The 18,329-nt window shown below is 29.7% G+C and overlaps 1 protein-coding gene and 1 pseudogene across 1 annotated transcript; both read right to left on the minus strand.

Annotated features, from left to right (window-relative positions):
- Positions 1 to 7,897: 7,897 nt before the first annotated feature.
- On the minus strand, positions 7,898 to 9,305 carry LOC100249208 (cytochrome b561 and DOMON domain-containing protein At3g61750-like). Its single transcript, XM_019223423.1, has 3 exons — positions 9,212 to 9,305; positions 8,282 to 8,577; positions 7,898 to 8,192 (listed from the first exon to the last, which is right to left on the minus strand). Exons 1-3 carry the CDS (start codon positions 9,303 to 9,305, stop codon positions 8,130 to 8,132), a joined length of 453 nt encoding a protein of 150 aa, XP_019078968.1. The 3' UTR covers positions 7,898 to 8,129.
- LOC109121516 (MDIS1-interacting receptor like kinase 2-like) lies at positions 9,237 to 17,277 on the minus strand (annotated as a pseudogene).
- Between the last annotated feature and the right edge of the window lie 1,052 nt (positions 17,278 to 18,329).

An 18,329-nucleotide genomic window follows, 5' to 3' on the forward strand; every position in this document is an offset into this window, starting at 1 on the left:
TTGTAAGAGTTTGATATTTAATTATAAATATGTAATATTTACTAAGTTGATTACATTTTTTCTTTGATTTGGTTTAGGCTTATAAAATTATTAGTTCTCAAATATCTTATTTTAATTATATTATATAAGAATATGTATAATTATTATTTTCACAATATTTTTAAATTACAAATTTTTAGAATTTTTAGTATGCTAACAAATGTTAATAGTTTGAAATATTTGAAAATATGTTCATTACCATTTTTTTTGGTCAAATTATTAGCCTTCAAATATTTTTATCTTAATTTTATAAAATAAAATCAAATATAATAATTGTTTTAATACAAACAAAGATATTTAATTACTAATTTTTAGTCTTAGCTTGTAAAAAGCTTAACACTTAAGAACATTTAGGTAAATAAATACGTCATTCAAAATTACACATCTAGCTATTGCATAAATAAAGTGTTAACATTCATATTAAAAAAAAAATGTTACCTAAGAGTGTGTAATAACTATGATATTATAGCAGAACACAAAAACAAATTTCTACTCTAAGTAGAATTTATATGAAAACTTCATTTATTTTTCAGATTGTATTCAAGTAAGGATATGTTGTGAATTAATTAACAACTAAAAAAAATTGTATGTATTGTTTATTATTATTATTATTATTAAAAGAGATTTCTTACTTCTCAATTAAAATTAGAGATGTAGATATGAACATAAAATGCTCTTTTTAATTGAATGTGTTTTTAATCAAAACTTTTGTTGTCTTCAATAGAGCGGAAAAGTCATTGCTTTACTAGTTTTTATCAATAATTGTTTTCAAGGAATCTAGACCCAATATTTATATTATCAATGGTAGGCATTAGTGATCCTAGTTGATGTGAGTGGTCTAATCAAAATGAAGTATATATGAGCTTCATGTATTAAATCTTACTATTAAAATAAAAAGAAACTATTGAATCCATTGTATTAAGGTTAAGTAATAGCTATAAGAATAGTGGAACCTATATTAATTTTTCTCCTTTTAAAAAGTGAAATTTGTATTGGAACTTCATCTATGTTAAGGCATAGCACAAATGAAGGGACATGCTTTCATGTAGAAATAAAATAGAATTTCATTTTCTAAATAGAGCTATTTTACCATTATTGTAAATAATTTCTTTTACTTCTTCCTTCTCATGATTCAAGATTCGAGAACTCAAAGATATTTGCTTCACAATATTTCCCATCCAAACATTCCAAAAATTCTTCATGAACAATTGGCTTGTAAGAGATTGATATATATATATATATATATATATATATATATATATATATATATACTTTTTCTTTAATTTGGTTTAGGTTTCTAAAATCATTATTTATCAAATATCTCATTTTAATTATATCAAATAAAAATATATAATTATTATTTCTTAAGATAGTACTATTAAATTACTATTCTTTCAAAATTCTATTATGGTAACAAATGTTAAAAAAAAATATTACTATTTTTTTTCAAACTATTAGTCTTGAAATATTTAATTTGTTTTAATTATATAAAAAGAACAAATATGATAATTATTTTTGTATAGACAATGATATTTAATTAGTAATTTTTAGATATTCTTAACATGTAAAAAGAAGAAGACTTAACATTTAAGAATATTTTGATACCACTTTAAACAAATATATTATTCAAAGTTATACATCTAGCTCTATTAGATTTAAGTTAAATAAAGTTATAGTCAAAATTCATGTTAAAAAACAATTGTTACCTAAGAGTAATTCCTATGAAATTGTAGCAGAACTCCAAAAAAAGGAAAAAAAAAATCCTTTAAGTAGAATTTATATGAAAACTTCATTGATTTAAGTGTGCATTAAAAAAATGAGTTGTGTTGAATTAATTAATAAACTTAAAAAATTATTTGTTATGTTTTATTAGTATTAAAAAAAGATGTCTTACTTGTCAATTAAAATTACATATTTAGATATGTATATAGAATTCTTTTTCCAATTGTAAGTTCTTAGTCAAGAGTTTTGTTGTCTTTGACAGAGTGGAAAATTTGTTGCATTCCTAATTCATATCAACAATTGTGTGGAAAAATCGTTGCATTCTTAATTCTTATCTACAGTTATTAGTCAAGACTTTTATTGTCTTTAATAGGGTGGAAAAGTTGTTGCATTTGTAATTCATATCAACAACTGTGTGGAAAAGTCACTTTATTCTTAATTCTTGTCAACAGTTGTGTGGAAAAGTTGTTGTATTACTAATTCTTATCAATAATTGTGTGGAAAAATTGTTACATTAATAATTCTTATCTACAATTCTAAGTTCTTAGTAAAGACTTTTGTTGTCTTTGATAGGGTGGAAAAGTTGTTGCATTACTAATTCATATCAAAAATCGTGTGGAAAAGTCGTTGCATTCTTAATTCTTGTCAACAGTTGTATGGAAAAGTTGTTGCATTACTAATTCTTATCGATAATTGCATGGAAAAATTGTTGCATTACTAATTCTTATCAACAATTGTTTTCAGAATTTATACCCAATATTCACATTATCAATAGTAGAAGTCAATGATTCTAATTGATGTGAGTAGTCTAATCAAAGTGAAGTATATACGAACTTCATTTATTAAATCTTAGTATTAACATAAAAAGTAACAATGGAATCCATTGCATCAAGGCTTGAGGAATAACAATAATAATATTGGGGATCTAAAGTAATTTTCTTTACAAGAGTCAAAGAACTCGGAGAGACTTGCTTTACAATGTTAAACAAAGGTGCATTTATTTAAAAGTGGCTTGTGCTTTTTACACTAAGTATTAAGATAAAGGACATGTTCAAAATGTAAATTATGTTATTTCATTCTCTTTTTTTTTTCAAGTAATATTGCATTATTTTAATTTAATTTTCAAGTTAATTAAGTAGAAAAATTAGATCATGAGTTGGACATAATGACAATAATTTTTTCCTATTCATAGATTTAACAATAAAAAAAGGGGTTTTATTTTTTTCAAATACATCTATAAGAGAATTTATACTATGTTTTTCTTATAGATATGAAGGAAATGAAAACAAAAAATAAAATAAAATTCCATCATTGAATGTACTACCCAATTCAATTTAGAAAATTTATTTTTGAATATTTGTCGTTTAGTTTACAAATCTTAAAGAAATAAATAAAAGATGGCTAAACATTCAAGGCAAGAAAAATTGATCCATTCAATTACCCATGGAAATGATAATTGGCCATGTTTAATGGGTTTTGAAGTCTTAGTGAAACTTGATGTAATACTTCAACTACCAAAGATAATAAATAAATTTATAATATTGACTAAGAGCTTATTTGGAAAGTATGGCTGAAAATGATTTTAAATTCTTATAGAGTATGCCTTATTAAAAATTAATAATTTGAAAAAAGTATTAAAGTTAGAAAATGATTCATAATGTTTCTTAAATAAACACTTGATAAATATTTTTTTTAAATATTTAAAAAATTATGAAAAAATTAGAATTTCCAATAAATGTTTATGTTAAGAAGGTACATTTTTCTAGAATTTTTATTAAAAACACTTTCAAACATACCTATATCCCTTTTTGTTTGGAGTATAACCTATGAAAACACATTTTTCAACTCTAGGATCAAGTTAGATCAAAATTTGTTGGGTATGTGAACAAATACCATGCAACCCAAAACTTGTAAAGAGAAATTAGATTATATTCTAGATTCTAGAAATTTTTGGGGTGCTCCAAAGGTGTGATATATTTTAAAACTTAGGTAGGCATCCTATTAATTAAATAGGATATTGTTCAAACAACTTCTCCCGATAAATAGTTTGGAACATGCATAAAAAAACATTATGGCATGGACCACTTCAAGTAAATGTTTTTTTTTTCTCTAAACAACTCCATTTTGTTAAAGAATATCATGACATGTAGATTGATGTTGGATATTTTTTTCTTTTTAAAAAATTTTCAAGCATTTATTAAAATTTTCATTCTATTATTAAAGTCAAGTAGACTGATTTTTATTTGAAAGTGATTTTTAATTTATTGTAAAAATCTTTGAACAACTTTTCCACTTCAAATATTTAATAGGTGTGATCATTTATAAAAGTCACAAACCCGTTTTTTCCTAGATAAAATGGTAACCTTTAAAGGACTCCAAACATCACTATGAATCAAATCAAATAATTTCGAAGCATCATAAGGTTTCGAGATATAAGTAGCACGATGAATTTTGATAAACGACAACTCTCACATTCTAATATAATAATGTTTATAAATACATATATACAACATTGTACGATTTATTTTTCTGTTTTCATTTTTTTTCACCACACGAGACTAGAAACCAAGGGAGAATAAGTCGGTGTCACAAGCGATGTGGCCGTTACAAGAGAAGAAATCGTTCCCCGGGAAAAGAGCAGGGCGGTTGGTTTGTACCTACCTCCCGGGAAGTAAAACGCGTCGTTTTGGGCTTGGGCTTTTAAAGTAAAGGGCTAAAACCACTGTTAGAAACTGGACCTGGCCCAGTTTGAGTAAGCAGAGGCATCTTACTCTTTTCTTTTGCTACATAAATAATTACTTCCATGCTAATCCATTTTAAAATTGCTTTGATTCAAAACAAAAATAATTTTAATATTTAAAAAATATTTTAATTAAATAAAAATATTTGCATGGACAAAGTATTGGTCTCTTTATTCATTTATTTTTTCAATATCTTAAATACCTAAATATTTTAAAATATTAATTTTTACCGTTAATTTTTACATTTGAAATATATACTCCCAAAAACAATAATACTTTTTTTTTTGGGTAATAAAATTGGATTCCTGTTTTTTATTTTGCAAAGTTATTTTCCTTTATTGTTTTTTTCCTTTTTTTAAAGTTTATGATTTTTGTTATAAAAATTATTACTAATAAAAATTCATCTAGTATATGATGTTAATTCATTGAGATGACGTATTAACATAGACGGTAGTATGGTAGGATAAAATAAAGTTTTTAACGTTATTAGATTTATTGCAAAAGGTAAGCACAACATTTATATATTGAACTTAAAACATAAATACGCTAAAAGTATAATGCACTATGACAAGCCTTAATTTTACTTTTTAAAAATTATAAAACAAATATTTTATTGTACTATTTTCTTAATAGTTATATTACAAAATTAAATATTTTAAAATTTATGAAATCTATATAATAAAAATTATAATAGCTTTATATTTTTAATTATCAAAATGAAACAATAATTTGTAAATTTAATATATTATATATTATATTATTATTATTATTACTATTATTTTGGATAAGTTATTGATAATTTTTTAAAATAATAATTAATAAAATTGTAATTTATAATAAATTTTTATATTATATATATGGATTAGTATTAATATTATTCTTTTTAGATAGGTTATTAATAATAATAATAATAATAATAATAATTAAAAAAGAAAAAGAGAAAATAGAGAAAAGACAAGGGAGGGATACGTTTGATTTTAAAGTGAAAAGTATGAGGGTATACTTAACTTTTTGTATTTTGTGTCACGTGGAAGACTTATTAAAGTTGGTGACCCATTTGGGACATTATCACCCATAACTCATCCTATATGGAAATTTTCCTTAAAATGTTTTACTAATGGGCAGAAAATCCCTCCTCAAAGCACATGAGGATATTTATGAACTATTTGAATGGAAATTGGAGTTAAAATCAACTATAAGAGTGACTTAGTTTAGTGGAATATATAGTTAGAAGATAAATCTCACTCAACTATCTCTTTACCTATAAGACAAAACTCATTGCCTTGTATAGTGGGATAAAAAAGCAAATAAATGGGTTCTTTTTAGTAAAAAATGTGTTCCATGATCATATCACAAATTTAAGTTAAATAAAAACTAAAAATTTCTAAATAAATTTTTTATTAAAATGATTTCTCAATGGTGAAGTAAATTAATCTTACATATTTTTGTACCCCAATTTTTTTATTTATTTTTTATTTTTATTAAAATAGGTGGAGGTGTTTAACAATTCTCCTTTTCAAATCCTAGTCCTAAACCTAATTCTAATCATTATTATTTCTCGTTTCTTTTCTTTCCTTTCCTTCAATTCTATTATATTTAAGTACTTAAATTAAATCATTAACTCAATTTATCAAATTCATCATAAGGATCATGTAAAAATCTTTTAAACCACTTAGTGGATCCACTCGTCCATTATTCATGATTGATTGATCAATGTAAAGATTACAATACCATTTATATGTAATTTAGAGACTCTCCCCCTAGATTTATACATATGAATTGCTATTAGAAAAAGAAAAAAAAAATTCAGCTCAGAAACTGGGACAAGGGGTAATAGAAACTCATCAATGCTTATAGCTAGTGCATAATTAGAATGAAGAGGACACTATTAAATAGAGCAGGTTGTCCTTTTTGTTCAATTAATCGATTATTCTAGTTGGGAAATATACCAAACATGGGTTCTTGAATTAAATTATTGTACAAAATGTCTCAAAAGAAAATGTTACTTGACTTGTTTTATATACATTTGTTTGCAATTGATTAATTTGTACTAATAATTAAGTGTTATTTCTTTAGAGCTCTTGTTTATTTTTTAAAAAATAAAAAATAGTAGCAATTTCTACATAAAATAAGAGAAATATTAATATAGTGTTTTTTTAAAATTGATTAAATAAATTAAAATATTAAAAAATTATTATATCAAATTTTAAAATTTTTGAAAAAGATTTTTTAAGAATATATAGTAAGTTTATACCTTTTATATAAAAATTTCTATTTTTTACCAAAAAAAAAAGTTATATTTAAAAAAAATAGGAAATGTATAGAAATGAAACATAAATGCTTAAATAAGATTTATCGAATAATGACATTTTACTTAAACCAATAAAAAAACAATTCAAATATTAGTTGTCTATTGAAACAATTGTTTTCATCAAACCCTTCACAACCCAATTAGTATATGAAATGGAATAGGCACATATAACAAGAATCTTCTCAAGAAATTCAATCTTTGTTAGATTTAGAAACAATATCGCAAATCCACTAAAATGTTCCATCATGTATCATAGAACAAATTTAAAAAATAAATATATTAATAATCCATGAAAAATCCACATACATGCTCATATGCACCTCGAAAATGGATAAATTTAATTCCCAAAATAGGGAAAATTAGGATTATGTGTAAAAGATAAAAAAAAATATTTTTAAAAATATGACTAACTTTTCATATTTTTAATCTAAAAGGATAAAAACATATTTTATTTCATATGAAGAAACTCTTCACTCAAAATTACACTTACCATTTTCACTACCTCTGACTCGACCTCTTCACCTTCCACCGTCTCTGTGGTAAATTACAGGTGTATGACATTTGCTGTTGAAAATGCTTTTATCGCTACTTGTAAACAAAACCATCAATGTCTTAAGCTTAAGTTGAATTTGCTCTTTCTCATGCAAGGTGTTTTGCTGTTAGTTACCATATCAAGTTACATATGATGTATAGAGGTCGTTTAGAGATAAGCAAGGCACTAAGAAAAATGTACCTGGAGCGGTATAACCAAAGGTTCCTGCAAATGAAGTCCAATTAGATGAGTCTGACTTTAAAAGCCTAGCCTTGCTGAAGTCAGATACATGAGCTTCATATTCTAAATCTAACAAAACATTGTTGCTCGATATTCATCTGCTCTTTGGATCATGTTCTCCTTGAGTTACTTGTTTCTTCTTAACAAAAAAATATGGTTTGTCACCCATTTCAGAAGGGAATAAATAAGAAAAACTAATAGCTCATGCTAATAAGCATCCAAAAAAAGAAGTGATTTCAACAGTTTGGGAATTATCACTCTCTCAAAAGCCTATGAAAAAAATGTAAAGATACATGTTAGGGTCCTAAAAAAGGTGCAGACACATGAACGAAAAACCTAATTGCATCCAAAAAAAAGGAGTCGCATCTGCCTTCTTGGATCTCCCCAGCCCCAAGCACACGTCCAAAACGGTGACTGTCACAAGAATGAAGGTTACAAGAAATCCATAGCCTGTCTTCCACCCCAAGCCTGCTTCTGCCATGCAAAGTCCAATCACAAAATTCAGAGCTTCCAAGAAGAGAGCAAGTGTCCCTACCAAATGATGTTACCAGTTCCAGTAATTGCGCTGTTCGGCTGTCTTGTCCGGCCTTAGAATCAATGCCATTACCTGAGAAGAAGAAAACTTAGTTTTCAGCATGCTTGAAGAAATATATTTAGTTAATGTCGAGTGAAGGCCCAGGCAGAGTGAAAACAAACCTGAAGAATGCTAAGGAAAAACACCAAGGATCCGATGGGTCTGTGAATCTTGGATTTGGAAATGCGATGAGACTCCAGTCCATTGTAGAGTGTCCTTCCTGCAACGACAGTAGCAAGACCCGGAAGAAAACCCACAATCTGGATCGAGATATGAAGATAAAACCATTGAGGATCATGATGCTTGAAGTATCTTGGGATGATTGCCCCAAATGGAAGGAGCATGCCCCATGCAATTAGGCCAATGGCTCCATGACGCGTTGTCAAACCTCTAGTGTTATCGACACCAGAGGTATAACCTGTGAGACACAGAACAGAAAGTTTGCATATCAGGCTTAAAAGATTTTTATTTGAAGCTCCCACTTTATTTTCCTACATATAACTATATAAGCCCCCACGTCTAGAATGTAAAATCCTCTGTTCTCTGTTCAAATTTCAGCTTTGCAAATCTTGTATTCAATTCAATCCTCGTCTTTTTATGGCCTCATAAATTCTAAACCTTGTCTGGGTTTTCCAGTTTTGTGAAAAATTACATCGGGGAGCCAGCAGGATGGGATTAGACTCGATGTTAGAGACAAAACTTTGGAAAAATCTGCAAAACCCTCAACAGTTGTGGCCATATCTCAAGACCAAGATGAGAATTTACAATATAATCGTGATGAATACTTCATAGACTGCTCTACAAAACTAGAGTTCGTCCGAATGCCTATCCTTTCTTGAAAAGACATGAAGGTCCTCACATTCTCGAGCAGGAAGACCCTTGGCCGAAAGTAATCAGCAAAGGATAAAAACACCAGGATCATTTCACACTGAACACTTTAGTACTCCAGCTACTCTGGTTAAACGGATTCATCCCAGAGAAACCCTGTGAAGATAGCAGCCTTGTTTTAGCTCTTAGAATAGAGCAAAAAACAGAGCATAAGCTGATCAAACCTGGCATGGAGTCCCCCCAATTAATAAAATCAACTTGTCCAAGCATCCAGTGACGTGGATTATTTGGCAGCCTCAGAAGTAGAGACACAGTCATCGGCATCCCCACACTTCTCCACGACAACCCTGCATCACAACCAATTTATGGGTCAATTACAAATTGAGAGAGAGAAAAAGAGATTTTCATCTTAATGAAATCATTCACCTCAGGCATTGCAATAGTTAATAAACATCAGTGATTCTGGATGATAACAAATATCATGGAGAAGTGGGGACCCTCAACTAGTTTCGCCTCCAAGACCATGGCCAAGCAATTCACCCAAGACAATCATGGAAAACGGTCTTGACAATGGTGGCCATTGTGTCGAAAGTGTTCAAGCAATTTGTTGCATAGTTGGCCGAGATTGGGGTTTAACATGCAAACATGCAAACGTTAACTTCACTGCAAGTGCTACTTCCTCAGCCACTTGATTCACAGGAGGTGATGGGTGTTGGTCCATCACATCATTCAGCAGTATGTAGTCTACGGTTGATATTGATGAGGATGAGGAAGCTGATGATGACAACCATGAGATGAGTTCACCAGGATGTCTTCCCATAATTACTTCCAATGTTACCACTCCAAAGCTATAGACATCAGTTTTATTATCCACCTTCATCGTGTAAGCAAGTTCTGTAAAGAAGATTTGATCATGCTTTGTTCCGCTAAGCAATTATAACAGTTTTATATATGATGTATAGAGGAAGTTTAGAGGTAAGCAAAGGCACTAAGCAAATTGTACCTGGAGCAGTATAACCAAAAGTTCCTGCAAATGAATTCCAATTAGATGAGTCCAACTTCAAAAGCCTAGCCGTGCCCAAGTCAGATACATGAGCTTCATATTCTGAATCTAACAAAACATTGTTGCTCGATATGTCTCAATGAATTATAGGAGGTGAGCAATCATGGTGCATATAGGATAAAGCTTTAGCCACACCTTTAACAACATTCAGCCTCACAATCCAATCTAATTTTTCTGCTTCTTGGTCGTTGCTTAGAATGTTTCTCAAGCTCCCTTTTTCCATAAACTCATAAACCAAAAACGAGTTCTCTGCAAATGAACTGAAGCCATAAAGCTTGATGATATTGTGATGCCTTATTTGTGTTAAAGCATGAATCTCGCTTTTGAAAGCTTTCAAATGAGCCATATCTCCATCTTCTGATGAGTGAAGTTTTTTCACAGCAACAACAACCCGACCTGTTGGCAACTCAGCCTTGTAAACAGTACCATATCCTCCAGTGCCAATACACCGTCTCGAACTGAAATTGTCAGTCCCCTGTATGATGTGCTCATACAACAATTACCCATCATGGCCCCATATTGCACATAAATCTTCAACATTTGCTTCTGGAAACTTGGTTTTTCTCTTCCTCAATTTTTGGAAAAGAAAATAAATGCCAATAATAAAAGCAAATAAGAACAATAGAGTGCTCACAAGGAGGAGTATTATGATCAAAACAGAAAACTTGTTGGCCTTCTTTCGACTAGCAATGCATAGCTTGAGATGAGTGACATTATTACCACACAGACTCTTATTATTTTTGAATGCCTCAAATGGAGCGAAGGCTTTGACGTTGGGGAGAGGACCTTTCAACTGATTGTAGGATATATCAACAACTGTCAGGCTTATCAGATGGTCAAACGTGTGTGGGATGGTGCCAGAGAGCCTGTTATGGAAGAGATTCAACGTTTCCAGGTACTGTAATTCTCCAAGCAGCGGTGGTATCTCTCCAGTCAACATATTTTGACTAAGATCAAGACTCTCAAGATGATGCATCTTTCCAATTTCGTTGGGAATGCTATTCACAAATCTATTCTTGCTCAAGTTCAAGGACAATAATTTCTAGAAGTTTCCCAATTGTTTGGGAATTGGACCGCTTAAGTTGTTTGACGCCAAGTCAAGGATTTCAAGATTGGATAAGTTTCCCAATTCTAGAGGAATACTTCCTGAAAGTTTGTTGTTGCCTAGCAATAATTTGAACAATAAGGGAAACATACCCAATTCTTTTGGGATCTTCCCAATTAGATGATTTGAGGAGAGATCAAGTTGTTGTAGTTGAATTGTTTTCCCAAGTTGAGGCGGTATAGTACTAGAAATTTTGTTGTTGGAGAAGTTCAGGTTTGTGAGCATGTGGTATTGCCCCCATTTCTCAGAAAGCTCACCATAAAAATTATTACTGCTCAAATCAATATAATTTAAATTAGGGTATACACCAAAACTTTCGACTATGTCTCTTGTAAGTTGGTTTCTTTCAATCCTAACTTTGAACAGGCTAGTACGATTTTTCAAGCTCTTTGGAATAGGACCAGTGAAATGGTTTCCATGGGTGGAAAAGTATTGAAGAACACCACCATGACATATCTCGTTTGGTAGTTGGTCAATGAAGTTATTGTCACCTAATTGCAAATATGTCAAATGAGTGATATTATTTATTTCTTGAGGAATGACACCACTCAAATTGTTGTGAAAAAGGGTCAAATTGATTAAGCTAGACAAGTTTCCTATGGAAGTTGGTATTGAACCACTGAGATTGTTAAATGACAAGTCAAGAATATCAAGCAATCTCAACAATCCAATTTCTTGAGGGATAGAACTAGAAAGGTCATTTTCAAAAAGATACAAAATGGTTAAGTTCCTCAAGTTTCCTATAGAAGGAGGGATTGGACCAGTGAGATTGTTAGTTGACAATTTAAGATCATTAAGAGATCTTAACAATCCAATTTCTTGAGGGATGGAACTAGAAATCTCGTTCTCGAAAAGATACGAAGTGGTTAAGTTTCTCAAGTTTCCTATGGATGAAGGGATTGAACCAGTGAGACTATTATTTCCTAACTCAAGATCATTAAGTGATGTCAACAATCCAATTTCTTGAGGAATAGAACCGGATAGTTTGCTTGTATGAAGGTACAAAGTGGTTAAGTTCCTCAAGTCACCTATGGAAAGAGGGATTGGACCGATGAGATTGTTAGTTGACAATTCAAGACTATTAAGAGATCTTAATAAACTAATTTCTTGTGGGATGGAACCAGAAAGCTTGTTTTTAAAAAGATACAAAGTGATTAAGTTTCTCAAGTTTTCTATGGATGGAGGGATCGGACCAGTGAGACTATTATTTCCCAACTCAGGATCATTAAGTGATGTCAACAATTCAATTTCTTGAGGAATAGAACCAGATAGTTTGTTTGTATGAAGGTACAAAGTGGTGAAGTTCCTCAAGTTACAAGAGGGATTGGACCAGTGAGATTGTTGGTTGACAATTGAATATCATTAAGAGATCTTAACAATCCAATTTCTTGAGGGATGAAACCAAAAAGCTTATTCTTAAAAAGATGTAAAGTGGTTAAGTTCCTCAAGTTTCCTATGGAAGGAGGAATTGGGCCTTTGAAATTATTAAAAGCCAATGTTAGAGAGCTAAGAGATGTTAGAAATCCAAGTTGGTGAGGTATTATACTAGTGAAATGATTGAAACTAAAGTCAAGAACTGTGATCAATTTGGAAAGATTACCAATGTTGATTGGAATGGTTCCATAAAGGGAGTTGTTAAAAAGATTAAGAGTGAGGAGGTTGGGGAGTGATGAGAAATTAAGATCGTGGAGTGTACCTCTTAAACCACAACTGTAAAGGTCTAAATTGGAGACACTTCTTGACTTGTGATAAGTTACTCTGAACCAATGATGACAAGAATTGCGTCCAGACCAAGAAGAAAGGAAAGATTGGGTTTGATTATCAAGGTTAGCCTTCCATGTTAGAAGAGCGAGTGCTTCTTAATCAAGTTCAACTTTCAAAAGAGAAGTGGTAGGTGTAGAGGCAGATGTAAAAGTGGCATGGAATGATGATATTGAGTACAAAAGGAAAAGTAGAAATATGAAGAAGCAAGGAGTGATGTTGAGTTGGGGGAGTAAGGAGTAGGATGAAAAATATTCAAGGGTCATTGTTGAATTGGTAGAAATGAAGTTATTAAGAGGTTTACTTGGAGGGATGGATGAAGGTGAAATACTTATTTATAGACTTAAATGTGATACATCCAACATTTCCATTAGTTGGCGTTGACATCTAACCACCTCCTTAGTCTATGATTAATGGAATTGAAAAGGATTATATGCATGAGCTCAATTCCACACTTATTTTATTTTATTTTATTTTTATCAAAATGCTCTTAATTTTTTAATTAAAATTTACATATGCAATTACATATGAAATAATGAAAAATATTCCTTTATCTCTCCAGGCACTTTTAAATATAACTTGTTTAAAATTAATAATTACAATTCATTTTAAGATCGTGAGGACCAAATATGCCCACGTCAACATCCTAGTTGATACAAGAAGTCCACTTGACCAAGACTACCTATACATATGCCTTTATATAAACCACTTAATATATTTTTTTTCAGAAGCAAAGAGAATTGGACACATATTTTATTATTAAACTATAATAAATCTACCATGAATTTTTTGGTAGGCCTACATTCTACGCAAGATATTTTTATTATTTTGCATCAAGAAATTGAAAAAAAAATAATTGATTTATTTGTTACTCATCAAACAATTGAGATTCATGTTAGAATTAATTGTTTCTCATTAATTCTTCATGAAGAATTGACCTATAAGAGATTGATATTTTTAAATATTTAATTAGAAGCATGTAATGAAATATTTACTGAGTTTATTATATACTTTTTTAATTTAGTTTAGGTTTCTAAAATTACTAGTTCTCAAATATCTTATTTATATAATTATTATTTTCAAAATATTGTTAAATTACTAATTTTTGGAATTTTCATTATGGTAATAAGTGTTAATATTTTGAAATATTTGCAAATATGTTAATTATCATTTTTTTTGGTCAAACTATTAGTCTTCAAATATTGTTATTTTAATTATATAAAATCAAAATATATATAATAATTATTTTAATACAAAGAAAGAAATTTAATTACTAATTTTTAGTCTTACCTTGTAAAAGGAAGTAGACTTAACACTTAAAGAGAACATTTAGAGACCACTTTTCAACAAATATGTTATTCAAAGTTATACATCTAGTTCTATTACATTTAAGTTGATGTGAGCGGCATTTAACTACCAATGAAAAATAAATAAACACATGTTATTGACTAAGAACTCATCTGGAAAGTAGGATAAAAAATGGTTATAAATGCCTTAAAAAGTGTATTTTACTAAAAAAAAAATATCATTTGAAAAAAAATTATAATCGTTTTAAAGTTAGAAAACATGAATAAACACTTATAAATACTTCTTCTAAAAGTCATTAAAAGAAAAACATGAAAAATCTTAAAATTTCAAATAAATGTTTATGTTTGAAAAACATATTTTTCTAGCATTTTTATTAAAAAAATACTTTCAAACATACCCTTACTTGATCTACTCTAGTTCCTAAAATAATTACAAATTCTATTTAATTTTTATTTTTAAAATTTTTTACTTAGGGGTGGAAAATTGCTCCACAAATCATACATGGATATGAATTATTTGGATGAAAATTGGAGCTAACGTCCATATCATAAGAATGACCTATTTTAGTGGAATATACTTTACCTATAAGACAATGCTCATTACCTTGCATAATGGGATGCAAAAATACATATGAGTGGACACTTTTGACTTAAAAACGTGTTTCACGATCACATTAAGACAAAACTCACTGCCTTATATAATGGGATGCAAAAATACATGAGTGGACACTTTTGACTTAAAACATGTTTCACAATCACATTAAGACAAGCATAGCCTTGTATAATGGGATGCAAAAATACATATGAGTGGACACCTTTTGACTTAAAACATGTTTCACAATCACATTAAGACAAAACTCACTACATTGTATAATGGGATGCTAAAATACCTATGAGTGGGCACTTTTTACTTAAAAATGTGTTTCATGATCACATGTGTTATAAATTTAAGTTGAAAGAAAATTACCACTTAAACCTCCAAAGAACACCCTTTGGAGATGAATATAAAAATTGAAAATAAAGATAAACTCCCTCATATTATAATAAAATTTTAATTTTCAATTGTTATAAATTGTGATTATGTTACAAATTGTGATTATGTTACAAATTAAGTTAAATAAGAAGTAAAATGTATTTTGTAAAAAGAATATTTTAAATTTGAAGTAAATTTTAAATGTGCTAAAAATTTTAGGTCCTCTTTGGGCATGTTTTCTAATACTTGTTGAAAAGTTTTTTTTTTTACGTTAAAGAATGAAAGATAGTTATTTAGCATTTTATTAAAATAAGGGTGTTTGACAAGTTGTTTTTGAAAAAAAAAAATTAAATAAAAAATAAAAAACTTTTTTGAATAAGTTGTTTATAAAAATAATATTTCTATTTTGATTTTAAAAAAACATTATAAATTTAATTTATGTAATATTAATTAAATTTCATTCAAGTCTTATTAAAAATGAAAATAGTTTTTAGTTACAAATAAATTAAAAAATAAGTAGTTTTTTTTTGTAAAATATGAATAATAATATTATAATAAAATCATAATTTTTTTTATAAAAAAATACTATTTTATTATATTTTTCCTTCTAAAGCTCATCTCAAATTTTAGGTGGATGCAGGCTTAAGTGCTACTTATCTCATTAACAAATTACCTCTCTTTTATTGGTAAGAATTCTTTGTACTTTAAATTGTTTTCGTTTACACATCTTTGGTTCCCTGTGCTTTCCATATTTAAAAATCTTAGCATGCACAAATTTCAAAAAAAAAAAAAGAAAAAAGAAAAAAGTTGTACCCTACGCTTTCTTAGGATATAGTCATTTACATAAAGGCTATGGATGTCTTCATCTCATATCAAATGAAGTCTCACTACTACAAAAAATGTAATTTATGATGCTTTTTTTCTTGACGCTTATATAAAGTGCCATTATTTATTCTCAAAAATGGGTATTAATGACGCTTGCATTATCTTGGCTCTTTAATGGGAGAAATAATGACGTTTTTAAATAATGGCGCTTTTTTAAGCATCATTGTACAATGAATTTCAAATAATGACGCTTTTTTAAGTGCCATTGTAGGAGAACCTCAACCTTGGCGCTTTTAAAAGCGTCATTTTCTGTTCATTTTATAATTACTCACATTTTTCAATTAAAAAAAAAGAGATAAATGTAATAAAGCCTTTTCCATACCCGATGCCCACACTCAAGTTTCATTACCAAATCTGTCTCTAACTGAACCAGCAAGCTCCAACCAATTTCGATTGAGAAAATGAAGTTCTTACTCCAAATCAAGAAGATAGCATTCATGGATGTTCCACCGATTTGACTATTTGGGTGCTGGATTAAGAGAAAGGAAATGAATGGAGATATGAGAGAAAGCTAGGGTTTTTTTAGATCCGTAGGTTGGGAGAGGCAAGAGGCAGCAAAGGCAGGTGCCTTCGGTTGAAGAGGTAAGCAAGGAGGAAAGGTCGAAGAACCAGAGGAACAGAGGAAAGAAAAGAAGGGAGAAGAAAAAACCCAGAAGAGAGAGTTGTCGGGTACGAGCCCATATGTTCTCGTTTTCCCATGGATTCACATTCTTCACTATTGATTTCTGGGATTTGAGTGTGAATGCTTGTAAATCTATTGTGGTTTTTGTTTATTATTAGTTATTTTCTTGGTTTGCATCTCCGATAAAAAGATACTATACCTCTGTTTTTAGGCTCAGTTGTGTCTCTCCTCTGTTTTTGTTCTCTGGTTCTTATGTTCTCTAGAAGATTTGGAAATGGTTCTGGTATTGTTCCATTTGTGTACAATGGTTCATGCCGAAAGGAGCTTGCTTTCCATGGAGTTGTAGGTACTACCTATAACTTGTTTGATGAAATGCCATTTCGAGATATGGGCTCTTGGAATGCATAGAAAGTTTTTCAACAATTTTTATTAAGGGATGTAGTGTCATGGAACTCAATAATTGCTGCCTATGAGCAGAATCATGTGGCTTTCGAATTAAATAAAAAAAAATTCTTCAGGAGGCGCTGCCCTTTTCAACCCCCGCAAGCTGACCAGGCAGCTCGACCCCCGACATCCCGAGCGAAGTGCAACATTTACTACTAATTTAAGCTTCACAATCTGACATAGGCTTCATTGCTTATGTTACAAAAGATGCTATTCAACTTCATTTTTAAATGGGTTACACAACATGTTATCTAATTAATAATAACATCATGTTTGGTTCATCTATTCAATAAACTAATTGAGATTTGACACCCCACTTATGACCACAAACTAGAATGGTCACCCCCAACATAAGTAGAACACATGTCAAGGTGCGGCTTAGCTCTACGTTAGCCTTACTTGGGAAATCTACCCAAGTCTAAGCCTAAAAACAAAATGAAAAAAATATCATGATATTATATTAATACAAATTATATGTATCTATATTGATTATCTAATTAATCAAGACTCTAAAAAATGAGTAACTTTGATAAATCATTTTGGGGGTTGGAGATGAACCAATTTTAACATGAACTTTATGTAGTGGGTCTTTAATGGATTTAGCCAAGTTTGTGAACTTAGGCCTAAAATGTGATGCTTACAAACAATATTTTCCTATTCTCACCATTGCAATTGATATGAATAATTTATAATACATAACTAGATGTAATATTTTAATAAGTATTTATGTTTTAGTTTTAATCAACTATGCATGCATGAATCCTTAGAATTCCCATTCAAGTATCATTGTGAGACAGAAGTTTCTCTTATTACATACTAAGACAATAAGTTGTCAAAATGTGAAATGTGGGTATATTTAAGCCAGTTTCAAGTTGACAACTACTAAATTTGTCTTCCATGTGATAAATATCTTTTCTCTGCAAATGATGTTTGAATTGTCCAGTTGGACAGCATAGGAAAACATGATATCTATGAAGTTAATTGCTTGTTCTTAATTCAATTTTTAGAAAATTTGGTAGTCTTTCTTCTTGTTCTTTGGGTGCATATTTGGACAAGGTCACATATTGTGCCTTATCCATTTTGTGTACTTGGAGAACTATAGGGAAATGCTGTCGAAATTTCTTTAAAATGAATTTAAGTATATTGGCAATTGACACATAGGGATTATGCATTCCTATATGG

Source organism: Vitis vinifera, chromosome 12 (assembly GCF_030704535.1).
Source record: "Vitis vinifera cultivar Pinot Noir 40024 chromosome 12, ASM3070453v1".
Lineage (NCBI taxonomy): Eukaryota > Viridiplantae > Streptophyta > Magnoliopsida > Vitales > Vitaceae > Vitis > Vitis vinifera.

Excerpts from the sequence above, each read along its gene's own strand:
- LOC100249208 (XM_019223423.1), bottom strand. The coding sequence starts at position 9,305 with ATGACTGTGTCTCTACTTCTGAGGCTGCCAAATAATCCACGTCACTGG. Across the intron at positions 8,578-9,211 it reads TTGGGGGGACTCCATGCCAG|GTTATACCTCTGGTGTCGAT; the intron begins GTTTGATCAGCT and ends TGTGTCTCACAG. Across the intron at positions 8,193-8,281 it reads TTTTCCTTAGCATTCTTCAG|GTAATGGCATTGATTCTAAG; the intron begins GTTTGTTTTCAC and ends TCTTCTTCTCAG.